General features: G+C 35.8%; 1 protein-coding gene across 2 annotated transcripts in view; it reads left to right on the top strand.

The window, feature by feature from the left end:
- Positions 1 to 22,836, top strand: part of SMOC2 (SPARC related modular calcium binding 2) — a 224,389-nt gene that overhangs the window by 89,342 nt on the left and 112,211 nt on the right. For both annotated transcript variants that reach the window (XM_036769314.1, XM_036769313.1), the window contains exons 5-7: positions 7,057 to 7,104; positions 15,307 to 15,357; positions 16,402 to 16,476. In XM_036769314.1, coding sequence (XP_036625209.1) covers positions 7,057 to 7,104; positions 15,307 to 15,357; positions 16,402 to 16,476 — 174 coding nt within the window. The remainder of the gene's footprint in view (positions 1 to 7,056; positions 7,105 to 15,306; positions 15,358 to 16,401; positions 16,477 to 22,836) is intronic.

Here is a 22,836-nt window from a genome sequence, read left to right as displayed (position 1 = left end):
TAATCTACTTTTCACATATCTTTTGGGTTCAGTTGTGTGATAATTTGATATATCCAGCAAGATGGAAGAAGTAACTAAATCAACATAGTCTGGTTATCTTAGGTAGATAGATAGATAAGTAGATAGACAGACAGACAGACAGACAGATAGATAGATAGATAGATGAGGTATGAGATGGATATTTTAGTTCAGTTCATCATTCAGTAGCATCTTTAAAGCTCCTACTATGTATTAGCACTGGGCATTCAAAGACAAAAGAAAACAAAACAGTTTCTGCCATCAAAGAGCTCATATTTCTACTTGGAAGTGGCATTCCTGTAATAGTCCAAAGGATCTGGGAATCTCATCAATGGGACTATTCCCTCCAAGGGTGTAGTGTTGATCACAGTCTGTCCATCCTTGCCCATGCTATGTGATTCTTGCCCTTGGCCTCCCGTAAGTTCTGTCTGAGGAGTTAGGAGGTATCCACCCATCAGTCTGGCAGCTTTCCCTTCTGGCTCTCTTGACATATTAAGGAAAGAATGGGACAAGTTGGCTGTCAGTAACTTATCCTTTGCTCTTGTTATGTGAGTGGTCCATGTCTGTGGTAACATCCTTTCCACAGTTCTCCTAGGCAATTTCTTGTTTATAATGTGGAGAGATTTGCTCACAGCCAGATAATTAAATGCAAGATAGTTTGAAGACAAAAGAGGACACTAACAAGTAAGGGATCAGGAAAGGCTTCTCATGGAAAGTGTCACCTAAGTTGTGATAGTTTAGAATACCTGTTTTCAGATTGCCTAGTGTTAACTATGGTATTTGCAAAAATGAAAAAAAAAATGGTTCAGTGAACATGGTAAGTACTTAGCCCTCCAGGGCCGGTTGGTATATTTCACCAAAGAAAAGCCATCTGGCATTATAAATCTGTCCCAGAGACTTAAAAATTCCAGAGATGGATAAATCACCACAGACTGGCTTGTTTAACTTTGCGCTGATGGACCGATCAATCCAGCATGTTAAACAAGTGCTTAGCTGCAAAGATCTGACCTCATTAAATGCACTCACTTCTCCTTTAACAGTCAATATCACAGATCTTTCTTTTCTTATTTATTTTTAAAGTGCATTTAGAGCTTGTGAAACAGACTTTTTTTAGACCACCAACTCATTTAACATAATACTGTGTACTGCATGGAGGTTGGCTTTGGCACCAACTTGCAACTACTAAACGTGGCTTGATTTGAAACAATTATTCTTAGAAATGAGAGACTTAATAGCTCATTATTCTTCCCTTAAACCGTAGCATTTTCCCTCCTGTTGTATGTTTTGCGGTTTCCTTCACAAGTAATACATACTCTAATTGATGAAAAGGCCACTCTCTTAAAAAAATAAGATTTAAATTGGGTGAGGTCTTGCAGAATCTGAGAGACTGAAGAAAGTAGAATTATTTATCTTTAGGAAGAGAAATATGAGTGGCGTTTTTAAAAACTTTTTATTATAGGAATTAGGCCCTGTTTGAACTGCTATTTCAGCCAACCTAGGGGCATGCGAATATGTTTACCAGCTTATGAAATCTTCCTTACTCTGAATTCACTGTCTTATCTCCTCCTTTCCCACAATGTGTAGAATCTTTTCCTACTTCTTAAACAAGATTCTTGACAACCATAAATACATGCCAACATTCTCCCACAAATACACATTTCCCTAAAAAATATAGAAAGAAAAGAAAAAAGCCGTAGTATTAAATTGCTTTTCTTTCCTGGGCACATTTTAGTTTGCACGCTTGACTTGTCCTGCTGAGAATAAGGTTAAACTATTTTCCATCTTATGGGCATTCATTGGGAAGCTGGGAAGTGGAAGGATGGTGCCTAGAGGCACTGGGATTGACTAGATGACCTTTTAGCAAATCTTTCATTTCTATGATAACATAAATTACATATTGAGCATCTTAATTGCCTACTTATTTAGGGAGGCTCTGGAGTCTATTTTCCTAGAATTAAAGAATAGGCTCTAACTTTTTTTTTAATCTGCAATGATTAAAGCGATCATGGTAATGAAGAGCTCATGCTGATCTGTTTGCTTATGTTCTTTGGAAGTACCTGGTATATTGGAAAGAGTGCTAGGTTTGGAGTTTGATTATCTGAGTTTGAATCCTGGCTCCAATATTACTTCCCTTTGTGACTAAGGACAAGTCACCTAACATCTTGCCCCTTCAGTTTCCTTGTTGTTAAAATTAAGTGTTTGAACTTGATAAACTCTAAGGTCCCTTCCAATTTCATTGGAACAATGTCTTTTCTTTTCTTTGGCTCCATGACAAAATGAGCTTTTCCCATTACTTTATTCTCCTGCTCAGCAAAAACCTATTAGTTGCCTGTCCTTTCATTTAGTTCTAACTTTTTTGGTTCTATTTATAGTAAGAACATTAATATAGACATTGTTTAGCTTTTCTAGTAGCGATTATAAGATAAAGGTCCAACATTAAGAAAACCAATATTTCAGGTAATATTTGTATATGGTCTAACTATTATATGATCCAGAGCTCCCTTTGCCCTATTCTACCACATCACTACATGGTGCCCAGATCATGGAATGCAGTTGAACAGGTTAGTACACATATTTTGAGCAGGCACTACAGATGGACAATGACCTGAGCCAAGAATAGAATAGAAAAAGACCAGGAGACTTGGCATCGGGGAAATTTCACAGCATACTTAATGATCCCCAAAGGCTAGCTGATGTAAACACCAATTTGGTGATACTATGTGGCTGTGAATCACAGAACACCATAAACTCAGGAGAAAGACAATTGCGGATTATCTGAAGAACAAACACAGATACATGGCAGGTTTAAGTGGCCTACAGCATCTTACCAATGATGATTCATCCTTAAGAAATGGTATAGAAGCTTTCATCAAAGACATGCATGGTTCGAAAATGAAGTGGACTGGTCACATAGCAAGAATAAGAGATCATAGATGAATACCTTCAGATATACATGGAATTGTGAAAGACATATGAAGATCTTCCATCCCATGCATGAATCTAAGGAAGATTTAGGAAAATGTATGAAAAGAGGAGCTGTAGGATGAGTTCTGATCTATACCAGTGGAATGGTGCCTGTGTTGATGAGATCTCAAATCAATAGAACCATTGATTTAAGTCAAGACTGCCTAAAATGAGAAAGTTGGACCAACAGACTGTTGAAAGTTTTATAATTCTTTATTTAATAATTATATTGGTTATCTTTTGGAAAGGAACTGTAGCTGGGAGGTGTAGTGTAGATAATACCAAAAGTCTTATATTCTGATCTCTGCCCTTTATCTAATTTAAAAATAAATGAGGAAATAATTTTATCTTTCACCTGACTTAATTTTTCAGTTGAATTTAGGAAATATTTGTGAATAGCCTCATGAGTATGATTGTCATTATTATTCAGACTACTTATGTTGTTTTTCAATGTGTGTAAATATGTGATGCATAAATATATTCAGAAATATTAATAAAGTACTTATTATTTGTTTCAGCTGTGGTTGTAAGAAATGGAAAATGCCACTTGGGTCGTGGCAGGAAGTCATAATTGAAGATGATAGAAATAAACTGATGACTAAATAATTTAAGCAGCTGAAAAATAAATCTGGATTTCTTAAGAAATTATATAATTATATATGTGTATATATGTATATATATATACATACATACACACAGATATACATATATATATATATGGTAGAAAGAAAAATACTTTTATGTAAACTTTATAAGAAGACTGCACACTGAGAATATCAGTTGTATATTTTCTGGGAAAAATACAGATGTGCGAACCAATGTTTTGACTTGGAAATTCAGTGACAGTAAAGGTTAGGAAAGCTAAGTGGTTAGTGTTAGTCAGCATCTAAATATTGATCTAAAAGCAGGCAAACCATGAAGAGTCATTTTAAAAAAATTTCCTTTGACAAAACCAACACATCTAACTTTTTAAAGGTTACAGTCATGTTCTACATATTGTTGCCCCAACCTAATAATGTTGGTAATACAAAATAATAGGCCTCTACCTTAAAGTTGTAAAACCATGCTATGACACTATCTAGTAACTCACCTTAGATACAAAACGAGAATGGTTTATCTTCATAAAGACAGTCATAATGCAAAAACTTTGCTTTAGAAGTGTCTTCAAATTATTTCAGGTTATTCCTTTGGCAGGTTTCTCTACAGTCTTAATGTCGAGGTAACACATATAGATAAAATAAAAGCAAAACAGTGATAGTGACAAATGTGTGGCCCGTAAAGTATATGTGGAAACCCCAGGGCAGCCTGAGGAGAATTCAATGATCAATGAGCCAGAATCCTATCCCACTCCATTAATACCTGGAACATGCCACAATTTTTACTCATCCTCTTCTCTCTAAAACAATTCGATTACCATCTACTCTATGCTTGCATCTGTCTTCCCTTCAGTTCTGATGGTTGCTAAGGTTTTTGGCTCTAATACTGCTCCAATAAACCTCCTTCACTTGAGTGAGGGAATTTTCTAGTTTCTAAGGATTGGGGGAGTGGGGGGGAGGAAGATCTTACAATCATAACTTTCCAAAATGTGGCTATTCCTTATTATCCTCCATTACCCAGGATGACTTATTTACAGAAAGTGACAAGCAGGTAGATCATAGCAGTAGCCTCAGTAAATCTTCCTGAAATTATAAGACCTATAATTTTTTTTAAAGACATGCTTTAACAAAATAAAATTTTATTAACCGTTTGCTTTTATGTCATCTATATTTTCCAATTCATCTTCCTCCCTCTCCCCCTAAAACAGGAATCTCTTATAACAAAATGTAATACTCTGTTGGGCTTACTTCCCCAACCAGCTCCGGCACTGCCAAGTTAAGTCATAAGAAGAAATGGCTACAATTATTCTCATGGTTCTAGGTATAACTGTGTAGCTTGCTAGTCTCCTAATATTGTAGTTTATGAGTGCCTACTGGAATAGGTCTCCTTAATAATCAGGCAGTAGACTTAGCTTTTTTACAAAAGGCATTTACTCAAATAATATCAGTAGTTACAAAACATTCCCTCCAAAACCTTGAGTGGACTCTCCCACAGATACACGTAGAGTGTGTGGGAGGAAGAATAAACACAAACATAAATTATAAAGTTAATTAGGTATATATGTAGGTAAGACAAGGCAACTCACAAGTCTAGACCTGCAGTGCCTAGACATACTTTCTTTCATGAGGAAGGTCTTCATGAAGTTAGCTGTGGACTATAGCACTGATGATGGATGAGTGACTTTTCTTAGCAGACGAGTAGTTCACCTGGACTTGCTCCTCTCAGGACTCATCATCTCAGTTGGATGGGTCAAGAGGTATTAGTCAAGTTGCTCAGATTCAGAGTTGTTTTCTCATTTGACTTAGTTGTTGCTGTCCCAGTTGTTCTATCTCTGGGCAGCTGCCATTGGGCTGGGCTGATCAGGTCTCTCATCCACTAGGCATCTCCTGCCAGATTAGGCTGGGCAGATCATTTAGCCCTATGCTCTTCACTGGGCATAGCATTTCCGCTAGAGTTCCATCTCCTAGACTCCTCAGACTTGTCCTTCAGTAAGGAGCTACAAGCCTCACTCCTCTGCTTGACTTATTATTATTGTGGTTTTTTTTCAGCTAGAATGAGTATTCTTCTAAGAAAGAGCAATGACCCTTAGTTTAAGACTGACAAAAGCCATTTCTCTTTGACTTCCTTAGAATTCTAGGCAAGAGGGGAGAGATGTGTGACCTTTCCTGTTCAACAGTTCTTCATGGTTCAGAAGTGGGACTATCTCAATGAAGTACTTTCCTTTTACTTATGATATTCAGTCTGATTATGCTTCCCAGACTCTTATTGGGTCATATGTGGGTGAGTGGATGGGTGTTAAAGAAATAGAGGCCTGTGTCTTGGGGCAAATTCATGGTCTCAATGGCCTTTCCAGATGCAATTGAGCTAGTAAAGACTAATGTCTTTTTCAGGGCAGAGAATGTTTCCTTGGCCTTCCCTTTGATTTTTCAGTGAGTGATTTGTGTCCTCTGACCTTTAGTTTTACTAAGTTTCAACAGGGATATCATTAAAAATAACAAAAAAAGGAAACAAAAAGTAGTTCAGCATAATTTTTCAGAATATAGAATTAGACTGACATATGCAGTGCTCCATACCCAGTTACCCAACTCTGCAAAGAAACGGGGAAGATGCTTTCTCATCTCTTCTTGGGGGGTCAAGATTGCTCATTATAATTTTGCAGCATTCTATTTCAGTGGTTTTGTTTTTACAACACACTTTTAAAGAAGAAACATTTAGATATTTCAAATATTAATCACTTTAAAACTTTGGTATTCTTCCAAACAAAGCTCAGTTCAAATGGGGTGTTTAGAATGATTCTTAAGAATGCTATCCTCTTCTTTGAAACAGGACCTAGTTAATTATATTTTTATAATAAATTAGCTCACATCTATGTAATGCTGTATGGTTACAAGGTCCTTAATATATTTGTATTTTTTGGTTCTCACAACAATTCTATGCAGTATAATTACAAACATTCTCATTCCATTTTTACAGATGAGTAACAGGCTCAAAGAGGTTAAAGAATTTTCCAAAGGTCACAAACCAAATAAATATCAGACCAGGACTTGAACTCAGGTCTTTTAGCTCTCCCATATCCAGTGTTCCTTCTTTTATGACACATTTCCTATCATGATGCCGTAATGAAACCAAAGAGAATATACTATGTTGCTGGAATTTCTTGTTACTATTTCCATATGATGAATGGTAAATAAATAAAATGGGACCTTTTTGCTCTCATTATCACATCATTAAGGCTTTGAATGTAGTAGGGGAAAATGTGAATTTTTCCATCATTCTGCTTGGATATTAACAAAAAAACTACATAAATATTATAAAAAAATAAAAGCTATAGGTCCTTAGGGGAAATGTTTAGATAGAAAAATAGCAAAACTTTAAGAAATTAGACAATAGTTGGGACAGGAAAGCATAAACATAATCTGAGAGCTTCAAACTTACCAAATTGATACTAAAATACTTTTTTCTCTCATTTTTTTTTAGGTTCTATTACTGAAAAGTTGCCTCAACGAGAAGGCACAGGAAAAACAGGTAAATGTCTTCAAATGATTTTGGAAATACTCTATATGCACTAATATCCTAAGGAGAAGTTTCTTTAGAAATTTATTAGAAGCTAGAAGCTAAAAGTAATGTTTAAAAATACAATAAACTAAGAGCTAAATGGAATTTTTGTGGCTCTTGACAAACTTCTACATACCACCATATGCCTATGGTGACTTGCTCAGTAGCCTATAGTCTAGGGCAGTATATTAAAATCCAAAACACTTTACAACAAATACAACATGCACTAAAAAGGGACTCTTTTAAGAGATCACCTTGACAAATTCATTTAGTAATTTATTTAGGTTTCCTGACCTAGATCATTATTTAATCTTTGGATACCCCAAACTTCCAAGCAGAATCTCATTATTGGTGGATTTACAATCTTCTTGAATTACCTTGATAGTTATATCCTGGTAAATGTTACCTGCTACCATACTATTCACTCAATTATCTTTAATCCTGGTTTCCTTTTTTTCCCTCTTTATTTTCTATTGCCTTATCACTTTCTATTATTTTGGTCCTCTCTTGGTTTAACACATTTTTTTTCATTTTTTGTTATAATCATAAAAGAGAAACAGAAATAGGGCTTTAACATAGAGAAGAACAATCTCAGCTCACAATACAAAAACAACACATCGTATCCTTAAATCCAAAGTAGGTTAAAAAAAAGTTTTTAAGTCAATAAGCTTTAGTTTAATACTGAAAAGCAAAGAAGTAGCTTTATTACAAACATCAGCTGAAAATGTCACTTTCTTTCACAAGGTGAATGGAAGAGAACAAGCATTTATTAAATGCCTACTAAGTGGCAGAAACTGTGTTAACTGTGCTTTATAGATATTACCTCATTTTATTTTCACAACAACCCTGAGATTTAGGTGCCATTATATTCCTCATTTTCCAGTTGAGGAAACTGAGACAGACAGAAGTTAAGTACTTACCCAAGGTCACACAGTTAGTAAATGTCCGAGGCCAGATTTAAACTCGGGTCTTCCTGATTCCAGACCCAGTGTTCTATCCATTTGTGCCACCTAGGTGCTTCATTAGACAAACATTCTTTCTCCACTGAAGACAGGAGTGGAATTTTATAGCTAATTGCCATTTGTTTGGGGATATGAGTTAGGTGGAGAAACTAATTACCACTAGAGAGGGAACTATGCCTTGGTTACCTACCTAGTCTACTGTTGGGATTGAGAGAAGCCAAAATGAGAGTCTCACAAACTGAGGGGCTCTGAATATTATATATTCCAGAGTTTAATAGGCCTAACCCTGCAGTGTAGATTGCATGGTTAGGTAATTTGAGTTCAGTGAGTTGCGCAATATTTTTGAATGACATCCAGTTAGTCAGTCAGCAAGCATTTATTAAGTGCTTATGATGTTCCAAGCATTGTACTAAGTGATGAGGATACAACAAGAGAGGAAAAAAAGCAAAAACAATATCTGTGTTCTCAAGGAACTCCCATTTCAATGGGGAAGACAACATGTCAATAACTCGGCATACCTACATATGAGATACAGATAGTGTAAATGGAAGGTTTCTCTGAGGGAAAGCACTATCATTGGGAAGAGGAGGGTGAAGGTAAATTGGCAGAAGGTGGGATTTGAGCAGAGACTGAATGGAATAACAACCACAGAGCTTTTACATGATTAATATTACTCATCTCACTGAGTTTTAAAAGATCTATTTAAAGCATCATAGAAGGAACTATACTTTACACTCCCTTTCTACTGAGCTCAATTTTTTATGGATGGGTGGTGGGTGGGAATCAGTGATTTAATAGAATCATACTTTCATTGGGGGGCCATCTCCAGTCATCCTTATCTATATCTTGCCATTGGACCTAGATGGCTCTGGAGGGGAAAGTGAGGCTGGTGACTTTACACAGCCCTCTCTCATTCAGATCCAATTCACTTGCAAGTCATGGCATCATTTTCCTGATGTCATGGTCCTCTTCAAGAATGAAGGACAAACAACAACAACATTTCATTGATCTAGGACACAGTTGTCAAACATGTAGCCTCCAATACTCCTGAGTGTGTCCTTAACAAGATTAAAATGTAATCGGGAAATACTTAAGAAAATGAATAAAAATACAATAAAATATGGATAGCATTGCATTTTAAAACTAAGTCCATATATGGCCCTCAGGTATCCTTATGTATGGTTTAGTGGTCCCTGCTTCTCTTTGACTTTGATACCACTGTAAACCAGTAATACTTTGGGAACCTATGCTGAGAAAACTCCTACCAAAGCAGATCTGTACCTGCTCTACAATTTGGGGGGTTAACAGGACACTGAGAAGTTAAGTAACCTACCAAGGATCCATAGGGAGTAATTGCCAGAGGCAAGTCTTGAACTCAGATCTTCTACATGCAGAATCTGATTATCAGCTATGATCGATGCTGGCTCTCTCAGACCTCCTCCCATTTATTTTTATGTATAATGTGTTTTAATTATTATTTAAAATAATTTAGAAATCTAGATTATAAAATTATAAAGTAATTTAGATATCTAGTTTAATACAGAAAATTCTTGTAAAAAGATAAGGAATAGGAATATCTGTAATGGAAGAGACTCTTAAAGTTGCAAGATGGAATCAGCTGCAGAAGCAAGATGGGGTTCATAGAGTCAAGGAGGGAAGGAAACAGGCATTTATCAAGTGCCTACTATGTGCTGGGCACATAGTTAAGTGTTAAGTGCTTTATAATTATTATATCTTATGATCCTCATAATAATCCTGGGATATAGACATTATTATGATCCCAACTTACAGTTAAGGAAACTGAGGTAGACAGAGGTTGAGTGACTCTCCCAGGGTCACACAGCCATTGAGTGTCTGAGGCCAGATTTAAATTCAGGTCATACTGACTCAAGGCCCAACACTCCATCTACTGTGAAACCTAGCTTCCTAGGAAGTCAAGGGAAAAATGAAGGAATATCTTGAGTAAAGGAGGAGAGTTCACTTAGTCCCTAATAAATATATACTTAGACAGTAGCTTTGTATGCAAAATATCTGAGGGTTCTGGTGAGTAAGCTCAATATGAGTCAACAGTATAACATGTCATCCTAAAGAGCCATGGTGAACTTGATTTAAGAGAGGAAGAGAGTATTGGACTTGGGAGAGGTTAGTCTTGCTGCATGGTGCCTTGGTTGGACAATTTCTGTAGGGTTACATTCAACTCTTGGTACCACATTATCCTAAAGACACTACTGAGGTATAGAGTATCCATAGAATGTCAACCCAAATAGTGAGGAATTAAGGATATTTATCCTGGAGGAGAGATTTGAGAGCAGAATAGGAAAGGCATAATAATGATAATTATATTAAGATATCAGAAGGGACTAGGAGTGACAGATGCTACTTGCAAAGAGGAAAATTAAGGCTTTGTGTAAGGAAGAACTACCTAATATTAAAGTTAATTAATATTAATTGTCTAATTAATATTAGAGCTACCCCCAAATGGAACAGGCTGTGCTGGGGGTTTGTGGGTTCCCCTCATTAAAGGTCTTCAGTCAAAGAAGATTCTTATACAAGTGGGGGATGTACCTGATTTCAACTATGAGAGTGTGATTCTGAGATATTTAGGCCAAATACTGAACTTTTATGAGAAAAATACAGGAATGAAAATAGTACCTTACTATTATTTTAGAATATTTTTATCCCCTGAATTTGTGTAGACTGGGATGGTTTCTCCATTCCTTTTGACTATGTAGAAAGAACAGGAACTACGTAACACAATCCTATTTATATTATACAGCTAGCCAGCTATTAATTCTTCATTCACTTCCAGCAGCAAAATCCTCTGTACTTATCCTCCAGCCATTTTTATCCTCAAGACTTTCCTTGTCTTTGCTCTCTGCATCTTGATCACTTTAAAAAATATCATATTGACATTTAAATCCATCCTTAGAATGAGGAAGCATTGATTAATTCTCTGCCCTTCCTTTACAATCCTTTCAATTATTTATCTCATAGTATTCAAGTCATAAGATAAAATGCATAAATGCTGTGTAACAACAATGAGGTTTTCTGTTGTGTTTTTTTCTCTTTGTATTATTTTCCAAACGTTGTTATGTTTTTGTTTTTTTCTGGAAGAAATTAAGCAAGCTTCCTGGGTTTTGTCACTCACATTCAGGTTATGAGATAGGGTACTTAGGCTTGGTTAAAAACGCTTATGCTAGTTCAATGCATTACATGGTAGCACAACATCCTGCCTCTTTAAAATTTCAAATAAGACTGCACCCACTAAGCAAATAACATCTAATTCAATACATGCGTGTTTTAAAGTCTTTATTTTGTCCAATTCCACTTCAAACAGGTGTGAGTAGGGCAAATGGCAGGTGTCAGGCTTTGTTAATTTTTCACCTGTGTTTAGGTGATTGGTCCATTTCCAAACGATTCTGAGGCCAGATGTGCTGAGAAATAATTCTTCCCATGTGCAACAAACACTTTTCTTGCCAGTGACTGATAAAGCGAGAGTTAGTTTAAATGGTTTATGTTTTTCCTTTTCTCCAACCATTCTTTTTACCCATAATCACATTAGCTGGACACATACCTGCTAATGCTTCTCATTTTTCTCTGTTTTACCTTCTTTCTTCCTTTAGCCATATTCTGAACCTTCTCTCCCTGCCCTCCTCCCCACTGCTCATTTCTTTTTAATTCTCAGTCATTAAGTCAGCCCTATTATTAATACAAACTCTATTTTAGGTCTCCACACAGGCCCAGAAATTATTTTTAGATGAATTCACTTTGCACAAAATTATTTTTGGGAAAAATTATTTTTAGAATATATCCATAGCCACTCAAAACAATTTGGTTTAACTATCCACATAGGAAAACAAACAAACAAACAAACATGAATGAAGAATGTCTATTGCTCAGATTTTGACATGCAAGTAGATGGACAACATTTAGCTCGTGCCTATCAGTATGTATGAGTGTATGTGTGTGTATGTATGTACATATATACATATATTTATTTATATTTATATATATATCCAACCCAATTTCTTCCTTCTACTCTGTTCCAGGCCCAGCATCTATAATATTTATTCAAGGTAAACATATTAATAGATTAATTTAATTAGTTGATTATAATAATCTGGGCAATATGCATTGTTCATCCAATTTGTTTTTCCAGGGTGTATAGTTTGATCAATTACTGTGGATATATATTTAGTATTCCTGGGAGGCAGCATGGGCTAGTAGAAATGCTTTGGAGTTGGAGTTATGAAACCTGGATTTGAATCCCTATTTGAATCATAGTTATTTCCTGTGTAGTCTAGCACAAGTCATTTTATCACCCTCAGCCTCAGTTTCCTCATCTCTAAGATCAGGGGTTGTACTAAATGGTCTTTGAAGTCTCTTCCAGCTCTAGATCTAAGATCATGTGAACTTTAAGATCTTTTTAATTTTCTGTGATATTGAACTGGAAGTCTAAAGAGAGGTTCTATTCCCAGCTTTCCTACTAACTAGATGCATGACTTTCTACACTTCATGTTTCTGGACCTCTGTTTCCTCATCAATAAAATGAGAGGTTTGGACTAAATGATTGATAAGGTGCCTTCCAGATCTGACATACTATGACTAAGGTTGAAAGCTAGGAAGAGGGAATGACTAGAAGCAATAGATAAAATTTATAAAGAGGTACATAGAGTTTGGAGGTAGGAAAATCTTCCAAACAATTTGTGATCCAAAAATGTAATGAGTTTCTAGGAAGGGACGCAGTAGTGACCTCTTCAATGGAAGCAAAGGTTGGATGACTACTTATCAAGTGTGTCATGATAGAGATTCCTTGTTTGGATTTGAGTTGGACCAGATGCTGGTTCTGATATTTTGCTAGTTCTCCAAAATTTTTATTGGAGCCATGGAAAGGCAGAGCAGAGAAGATAGAAGATGAAGATTTTCTTTCAGGAAGATAAGTGTCCTGATGTCATGGCCCATTAGGGAAGTAGGAAAGACTGGAGGCTCACTAACCCAAGGCAGTGCATATTTTTTAAATCTCTTCCTCGTCTTCTTGAATAAATATTAATGCAAATGCCATGTGAACATAGTGCCATATGAAAGTACTTGCATACAGGGTTAAACTGAAGAAAAGAACAAATTCTCTTTTCTGAGGTCACTTTTATTCTAAGAGAGACCCATAAATGTAAATACATAGAGCAGAGAAACAACAGAACTTGGAATGTTAAGCAAAAGAGTATTATTTTTTCCCAAACCTAATATGAACAGCCCTTGAAATTTATGTGTTTTAATTTTTCTACTATTATTTTTTCTTTTCTAAATCATTTTGGTTAAGATTCTATGCATGGCTGATCCTAAAAAAAAAAAAAGAGAGAGAGAGAGGCTTCTAATGTGGAATGAGAAAATAGGATACCATAGAGAAGATGAATTGGGAAGAAGAAAGAAAATAGGATGAAGTGAAGAACTGAACTGTTTCTCACTGTCAGGGAATATGGGAAAGTCAGAGAGGCATATTGCCATCAATCTATGTTCTCTCAAGTATTGCACTGCGGATCTCCTAACTTGGCTTCAGTTTTTTTGTTTGCTTGGTTTTTTTTGCTTGTGCCACTGGGGAGGAAGAAACCCATTTTCTGGCTTCTCTTTTGGCCTCCATCAAAAAGAGATAGAGAGAAAAAAGTGGAATCGAAATTACCCTGTGTCAGACTTTTAAATGTCTTCCCTTTTTAATTTTGCTCTCTTGAATTGCAAGCCTTAAAAATGATTAAGCACAAAAAAACGCTCTCTCTTAGTATATCTTCAAACATGGTGACCATCATTCTACCTTATCTGTTTCTCTACTAGTAGATAAAAATTGAATTTCTTTTCCCAGTTTTATGGCAGAATAATAATAATGACAGTGATAATAACAATAGTTAATACTTATATAGCTCTTTAAAGTTTATAAAGCACTTTCCATATTTGACTCAGCTTGAACCTCACAACTACCACGTGGGGTAAGTGCTTTTCAAAAAATCTTTCCATTTGTCTCATAAAAAGATTTTAATAAAAGTCTGCTTTGCCTCTCCAGGTAGCTAAGAGAGCAAATAGAAACAAGACATGCAACTATATTGAGCCCTTATATTGAGCACTATCTTGATACTGCTGATTCTTGTGGTTTAATGTCAGTTATATCACACACACACACACACACACACACACACACACTTACACAAGCAAGCTTTGGTTTTGGCTCAGACATATGGAAGACCACAGGGAAAAGAAATTGGGATGGTTCTGATGAGTCACCACAAAATGAATCACAATGGCCTCTCTTGCTGGGGGCCATCAGTCTTGAGGATGTCTGGATCCTCTTGAAAAATAAGCTCTCAAAAGAAACAGCAACTGTTATTGTAATGTGGCTCACACCATTTAAAAAAAATAGATGTCTCATATAGAACTATGATGTATAATTCAGTTTAAAAATATGTGTATATATTTGAAGGAGCATAATTTTATTCCTCTGTTCCTCGATCTTCCATTTCGTTAGTTAATAAGGGAAAGATAGCCACCTAAAACAAACCTCTACCCACTCAAAGAAACAAAAACAAACAACAAACCTCAACAATACTTTTATGGGCTGTTCCACAGTGGTTGGTGGAAGGAGAATTAAATGAGAGTGGATGAAGATCTAGAACAGGAGTAATTCCCTTACTAGCTTTTTAACCTGTATCTCTCATTCATGAAAACACTGAGAGAGTATCACGCATATTGAGTCCTGCCCCTAAAAGCTCAATCTTTTCTTTTAAGCTTACTGTTGGACTAAATTCACTGAATCTTTTACCTTGCATTGTCTTCTCTTTTGCTAGGCTTTCTTTTACTTATAATCTTTCTATATTTCTACCCTTTCTAAATCCCAGTTCTTGATTGTATTAATACAGCAGCAAATTCAGCATTCAATCCCACCCCACCCCCTACTTCCTTGAGAGTCAATCCCAGCAGTAGGAAACATTTTAAAATAGTGGCCGATTAACATGCTGATTTACTGTTCTTATTATATGAAACCACTGCTTCAGGGAAAACTTTGTAAACTGTGTGTTTTTTTGAAACTGAAGTAAAGTGTGTAGTATGTTGTTTTTGTTAACCTTTGGGGGCTATGAGCAGATCATTAGCATTAATCATATATGCACACTTATTTAACTTACTCTCATAATTGTAGTCTCCTTGCAAATCTTTTCCATTCTGAATTCAGATGATGCCTCAGCTCCTGCGTTGGAGACTCAGCCTCAAGGTGATGAAGAGGGTGAGTGTATTTTAGATATTGTCAGAAGATATCAAATAGTAGACATTTAATGGGGAGAATGGGGGGCAGAATAGTGGGGAATTAGAGTGGGCAAAATCGGAATTGAGAAAACTAAATTTTAATCCAAGCGCCACTTATAGCAGAGATTATATTTGGCCATTTGCCAATTTTATGATGGAAATCCTGTCATCTTTCCACATGATGAGGGCCAAGTGACTTTCTGTATTGGCTGTTGGGAACATTTGGCCTGAATGCTTTCATACAGAAGAAAACTAAATTTACTTTTATTAAACTTTAAAGACAAATGATGAAGGCGGCCATTGGCAACAGATTATGAACTGGAAAGTTGAATTTTGGCTTCTACATACCTTTTAATAATTAATATATTTAATGCTTTAAAAACAAACCATAATTCTTGCCATATTTCCTATACATATTTCATCCTTTTATAGGTAGTTATTATAATCACAGATTTCTTATCCCTCCTCACTAATGGATTTTTTTATTAGTTCTCTATTTGTAATTTATGACCAAGTTACAAGGTAATTCTGTTTAAAGAACAATTTTAATCAACTATAATTACTGCATATGTGACATGCTTTGAGTGGTCATATTCCTGAAATTTTTTTAAGTCAGATTTTACTTTAAATATGGGAAGATTACTCTCATTTAAGGAAATTGCATTAATTCTTTTGGCAGAATGAGAACTTTGTTGGAGATGTAGGCAACCCCCTTCACCAACAGGTCTATTTTGTATGATCAGGAGCATACTGGTATTCAGAGACTTTCAGTCACATGGAGGAAGGACAGTGGAGTACAGATGATACTAAGTAATAGGTTGAATGATTTCAAACTCCTACTATTTTCTCTTTTTTAATCAGTTATTTTTATGCATGCGCAATCACTTTAGCAATTCTGAAGGATTTAAAACATTTCATTTTATTTACTGTATTGATATTTGTCTTAGGACATTAACTGAAGCAATGCCTCCTTGCTACATTTAAACTGTAAATCATTTTTATTTAATTGCGCTTAATTTCCTAGATATTGCTTCTCGTTATCCCACATTGTGGACTGAACAAGTCAAGAGCCGACAGAATAAAACCAATAAGAATTCAGGTAAGACGATAATCCCAGTTTCTTGGTAAGCATGTTGTCAGAAGGCAAAGAGAGTACACAAAATATGTTTTAATTTAATGTTAGTGCCAGCTCTCGATGTAACCATGAGAAATTGATTACTGTGGCCCTACTTCTCTCTAGAGGTCATTATGCTCTAACAACTCTCTTTAGGATTAGCTCCCCATTATGTTCAAAGAAGCTGGGGCTAGGTAAAGTGGTATTATTAGGGGAGGGAGAAGCAGCAGTGACCCTCACCTCAAAGCCACTATAAACAGGCCACATTTATAATCTTAGAGTCTGTATTTTTAGTTAGCTAATCCATGACATGGGCAGTCTTAAACCCATTTGATATGTCTGAGGATATGGCCTGATCTCTTTACTTCAGGCATCCTCATGTCAGTATGACTTATCATTTAACAATCCAGTATAAAAGGTGATAACTTAATTGTTATTTTACTGTTTCAATAATATGTATTTTAATGAAAATTAAGATATTTAAAAACTGGTTTGATTGATTTTTTTAAACCAAATTAGCTAATTGCAAGAGATACCCCAATGCCAAAAAAAACCGTCTGGTCAATTCATTTAAAAAGGCAAGTTGATTCAATTTTTTACTTTTCCAAACTGGTTATTTGGGTATTATGTAGAGATGCCCATAGGGTAGAAATAGGGTGCTTAATTTTCAGTGACTGCTTCCAATTGCTTTTGTGGAAACTGGTTCTTTTCTTAAGTACCATTTAGCTTCTTAGATAACTTTATGAATGTTTTCTTGGTCTCTGGAGTGAAATTTTGTGTACAATTCCATTTGAAAGTAGTGATCATTATAGCTTTAAGATTGTTCAGCTACTGTAGGGACTCCCATTGAGTAATGACACAGATTCAATGTAACTTGAAAAAGAGGGATTGGAAACATCCCATGAAGGAAGCTATGGTCTGAAAACCTTCATGTGATCTGGGGTTATGTCTTTCTTCAAGGCATTCTTTGAATGTAAAAATAAATACACAAAATTAAAAATAATTTAAAGGAGCAGTTGAATTTCCAAAAACTATTAAAGACTAATAGAAGAAATGGAGACAGATATTCAAAGGTCAGGCAGGATATATTGGTTCCCTTTCTTCTTTGAATCTAGGAAGTGTCAATAGCCTTTGAGATCCTTTTGGATTAAAAAAAAAAGCAAGAATGTTAAAATTGAGACTTCTGCACTGAACAGATTCAATTGGAAATTCTGTTGTTAGCCTGCACAGCTGTTTAAAAGAAAACAAACTAAAGAAAAACAAAGGAAAAGACAACAGATTGGTACAAGAAAACTAATGGCTTCAGGATGGAGCCCATCTATCCAGAGAGTTGATACGGTTGTGTCCATGTTTGAGGGCAAGGACTTTCTTTTTTGTCTTTGTATTCTCTATACCCTGAATACTGTCTGGCACATAGTAGTCAAGACATAAATGTTTGTTGGTGGATTAATAAATTATTTTGTAAATCACTTAATATGTACTGTGGTTGGTGCTGGGAACACAAAGACAGACATGAAAGTCTCTGCCTTTGAAGGTATGATAACAATCACGTTAACTTTGCCGATGGGCTTGAATGACAAGAAGGTGGCCTTATGGCCATGATCATGGTGAAATTGATTGTCAGTGATATATTGGCAAAAAAATAATATATTATATCCTTATGCAGTGGGGTTGCTCCCTAGACACACCTCCCTAGACACATGCTTTAGCACTAAACAGCATTACTTGGACTCTTTCCTCAGTGAAACAACTTGGGATGATTGATTACCCAATTGTGATTCAATTCTGAGCAGATCTAATGTATATCATTTTATAATTAGATATAAACCTACACATGTAAGTGCTTGATAAATATTTACAATTGATAATGATAATGGTCATAATAATGGTAATGTGATAATGGCAATGATATTCTTTATGGTAAACTCAGCTAACTTGCTTAAAAGGAAAACCTGAATTTTCTCAATCAATGAACTTTATCAGTAAGTCAGGTGGTTTGCCCTGGAAATGAGGCAATCAGCAAACATATGTGGATATATAAAAGTAGCAAAAATATTCTGGTTTGAGTGAAAAGGGAAAGTAGAGTTGGTCAAGGTTAAATCTAATGACCTAAGTATTTTGATGACTTATAGTACATTGGAAAGAACCCCTCACTCTGGAGTCAGAGGACCTTGGTTTAAATTCCATGTCTGATACTTATTATGTGGGTGACCTTGGGTACCTTATTAACCTCTTTGGATTTAGTTTCTTTTTTTATGAAATGAGGGGGTTGTACTAAATGGCCTCTGAGATCCCATTCTAAATCTATGATCTTATCAGACACTTTTTTTTTCCTCTTCCAAACCATATTGTGTTTAAGTCAGCTTTATCTGATGGAATGCTGCATTTATTTTTCTGTGTAGTCAGAACACATATCGTGATGCCTCAGTAATTAAGAGGAAAAAATAAACAAAAGACTTGTTGATTATAGCAACAATGGTTACATTAAAATTCTGCACTCCAAAAGCTAGAAAATCTATGGAACTAAATTTTCATCTACCCAACATATACCATGCAGACTGATGAGGAAGAAACACAAAGAAAAAAACCTATGATGAGTCATAATTATAGCAGCTTGTAGCAATAAAGGTACTAGAGGGAGGGGCTCTTAAATCTCAGTAGTGTTTTTCTTGATTCCTGGAAATGTTCTTAATTTCCAATTCCCCATATGTTAAGCTCTTTAATAGCGTGGCTTTGAATCAATGTTCCATGCATGTGCAGATGAAATGAACCTTCTGAGCAGCCAAAAATGGGTCACAGGGAGCTGAGAATTCCATTGATGTTGGTGAATTCTTGATAAAGAAAGTCTTCTGGCATAATTGTTGTTGTCTGTCCTTGGTTCTTGAAGAAGACCACAGCACCAGGAAGATGATGCCATGACTTGCAAATGAATTGGGATTTAAGGGAGGGAGGGCTGTGCAAAGTCACCAGCCTTACTCTTTCCTCCAGAGTTGTCTGGGTCTAGTGGCAGAATATAGGTCAGGGCGACTGGAGATGGTCCCCTTCTGGCATAATGTGACTGTCATGAAAGAAGAGTCAGACGAAGTGTATGGATAGCCAGATAACCAGTTTACAGGCTGAGTAGCAAGGAACCCTATAAAACCTTTCTTCCCTCTGACATACCTCAGTCACTACTGAAGCCTCATATCAAGATTGAAGAATTTCAAATTATATCTCTCCATACCTTTTCCTCTCTCCTCTTTCTTATTCTTTCTGAACTGCTCTCAGTTTTGTTTGGAATGAAAAAGGCATAATGACATAGGCTTGACCATTTCTCTTTTATGAGAGATATAAAGAAATTAAACTTTACTTTTATTAGCTTGCTTAGGAGATGGTTTTTATATGTTAAGTCTTCCCTGTTGTATGAACATTTATCTCAGAGATTCAGTCTAACCATGTTGCGCTCTTGCTAGTGTGTTCCAAGGGCTCTCCATTACCTTTAGGATTAAATAGAAAGTCCTCTGATTGCTATTTAAAATTCTTCATAACCTGGCCCCTTCCTCCCTCTCCAATCTCTTACACCTCACTCCCCAGTACAGAATCTGTGATCCAGCTACACTGGTCAATTTGTAATTGCTTGAACATTGAGCTCTATCATCTTTGTTCTTTGTACTCTTGCAGAAGAAGTCTGCCACACCTGTAACACTTTCTTAGTCTCTGCCTCTTAGTTCCTCAGTTTACTTCTAGTTTCAATCCAAATCCCAAGCCTTAGGAGTCCCTGTCTGGAGGCTTTTCCCAGTTCCTGTCCCCATTTTTGCTAGTACCTTCCACTTTTCATATTATCTTCACCTACTCTTGAATGTATCTTGAATGCGCCTACTTACTCCCATTGGAATGGGAACTCCTTCAGAGCAGGGGCTATTTTTCTGTTTTGTTTTGTTTTATCCCCAGCACTTAGCATAGTGCATGACAAATGATAAGTGTTTGATAAATAAATGCATGTCAGCTGAGTTCCTGGTGTACTATTAATTAAGGCTTGAGGTTTTATGCAAAACACCCTCATATTTGTGAAAAATAGTCGTGAATCTGCTTAAACTTTTTTTCATTTAACTTCTGTATTTTATACAGTGATTTATTTAGAGATGACTTTTATGTTATTTTGTCAGATTTATTTGTAGAATTTAAAACCTTGCTATGGTGAACACACACACATATAAACATGTATGTATATATTATATATAGGAACAATGTATATTTACATAAAAATTTACTATGGTGAAAGCACTAAAACCTTTGAAACACTATATATGTGTATGTATATATATATATATATATATATATGTATCTATATGGACAATATATATTTACATAAAAGTTTGCTGTGATGAAAGCTCAAAGAATTTATATATGTATATATTATATGAACAACACATATATACATAAAAGTTTGCTATGGTAAAAACACTAAGACTTTTCAAACACCTATGTATACATATATGTATATATTTTAGGGACAACATATTTCCATAGATATATAGACATATATACATGGAAGTATATAAATTAAATTTTATAGATGACACATCTTTGTAAAAAAATGTCACTGGCAAAGTCAATCCTTTTGAAAGCATGCACCATTGTGTGTAGAGAAATACTGTGTGTTTGGATAGATTAAGGACTAGAGACACACAGAACAAGCACATTTTTGTGTTACACCCTTCAGTAGATTTTACCAGATTTGCAGGCCTCTAAATGACCTGCCAATTATAATTAACCAATAAAAACAGTACAGGCTTTCAGTATTTGGTGGTACTGAAAATAATGTCTCAGGAAATTCCAGTTTACATCAGTTACCCTACACTATAATTTGATTTAAATCAACTTAAATGAGTTGAGCACAAAGAGATGACATTGAGGAGATTTACAGATGCAGGGCATGAAATTACTGGATTATATTTACGTACTACATACCGGTTGCCCTGATACACGTTCATTCTGTCAGGCTGAAGAAAGTCATAACTAGCTGGCATCCTAAAAGGCCCTGACACCATACCATTTACTCCATTAACTTTTGACAATGAAATGCTAAGTTGTGGTATGAGTCACATGATGCATGCTGTTGCCGGGGTCTTCAGAAGTTTCAGACATCAAAATATTGTCATGACCCTGGAATTTTTTATATTGTTGATTTTTTGAAGAGGTTTGACTTCATAAACATCCTTGGTTGCACATTTATTTAATAAAACATAAATAGTTTGGGACCTATTCAATATTTCTTGTCTTTTTTTTTCTTCCTTTCAGCATTCTTCTCCACTCTTTTATACAAAAGCCAAAACTAGTAATTCATTTTTCCTCTCGTGGTGTTCCTTTATAGCAGTTAAAAATAGCATATTTTTCCAGGAATTTGTGACCAAAATATCTAGCCTTCCATGCTACTGCTTAAATATAATAACATTAAGAGAAGTATCATTTCTTTCTTTACCAAATAAATTGAATACAGTTGTTATGTATACTGTGATGGGTAGGATCGAATGTGCCTTCGGGCTTATAGTGCCAGTGTTGCAGTAGAAAAGGGAAACAAAAGCCATTTCCCAGTCTGTGAAAATAATACTAATAGCTAACATTTATCTAGCACTTACTATGTGCTAATTTACTTTTAAATTATCATCTCTTTGGATTCTGACAAGAACTCTAGGAGGTAGGTGCTATTATTATCCCTGTTTTTGTAGGTGAAGACACTGAGGGAAAGGAAAGTTATGTGACTTGCCCAGGGTCACACAACTAATTAATGTCTGAGGCCAAATTTAAATTCAGGTCTTCCTGACTCCAGGCCCAATATTTTATTCTTTGTGCCACCTACCTGCTCCTAATTCTAATTCGCTAAAACTAGAGGGGGTAGCAAAGAATAAACAGGGAGAGATAAACTCACACCACTTATGTTATAAAACTCTTGAGGTAAAATGTATTCTCCTCATTGTATGTACCATGTTTAACAATTTTAGCACTCTGAACTCTGGGTTCTAGAGTTCCTGGGTGACAGACAGGTAAGGGAAAGATCTCCTTGCACCTCTTTCCCACTTAAATACTAAATACTAACTGTTTCTCTTTTGGCCAGGAACCCTGAGGGTCTTCCCCTCCCAGTTGGATTTTTTTTTTAATTTTGATTAAAGGGGCCATCTCTTGATTAACTTCTTAAAGAGGTCTATTCGCAGGATGGGTGTTACCTCACTCAAAGTGAAAACCTGTAAAGACCTTAGCCTGAAATGTCCAGGGTCTCTCAATGCATCCTGGGCCATCTCCAGTTGTCCTGGTGAATATCAGGCCACTGGAACCAGATGGCTCTGGAGGAGAAAGTGAGGCTGGTGA

The sequence above is a fragment of the Trichosurus vulpecula genome, chromosome 7 (genome assembly GCF_011100635.1).
Source record: "Trichosurus vulpecula isolate mTriVul1 chromosome 7, mTriVul1.pri, whole genome shotgun sequence".
In the NCBI taxonomy this organism is placed as follows: domain Eukaryota; kingdom Metazoa; phylum Chordata; class Mammalia; order Diprotodontia; family Phalangeridae; genus Trichosurus; species Trichosurus vulpecula.
Note: the sequence above shows the minus strand (reverse complement) of the source record. Positions and strands in the feature narration are given on the sequence as shown.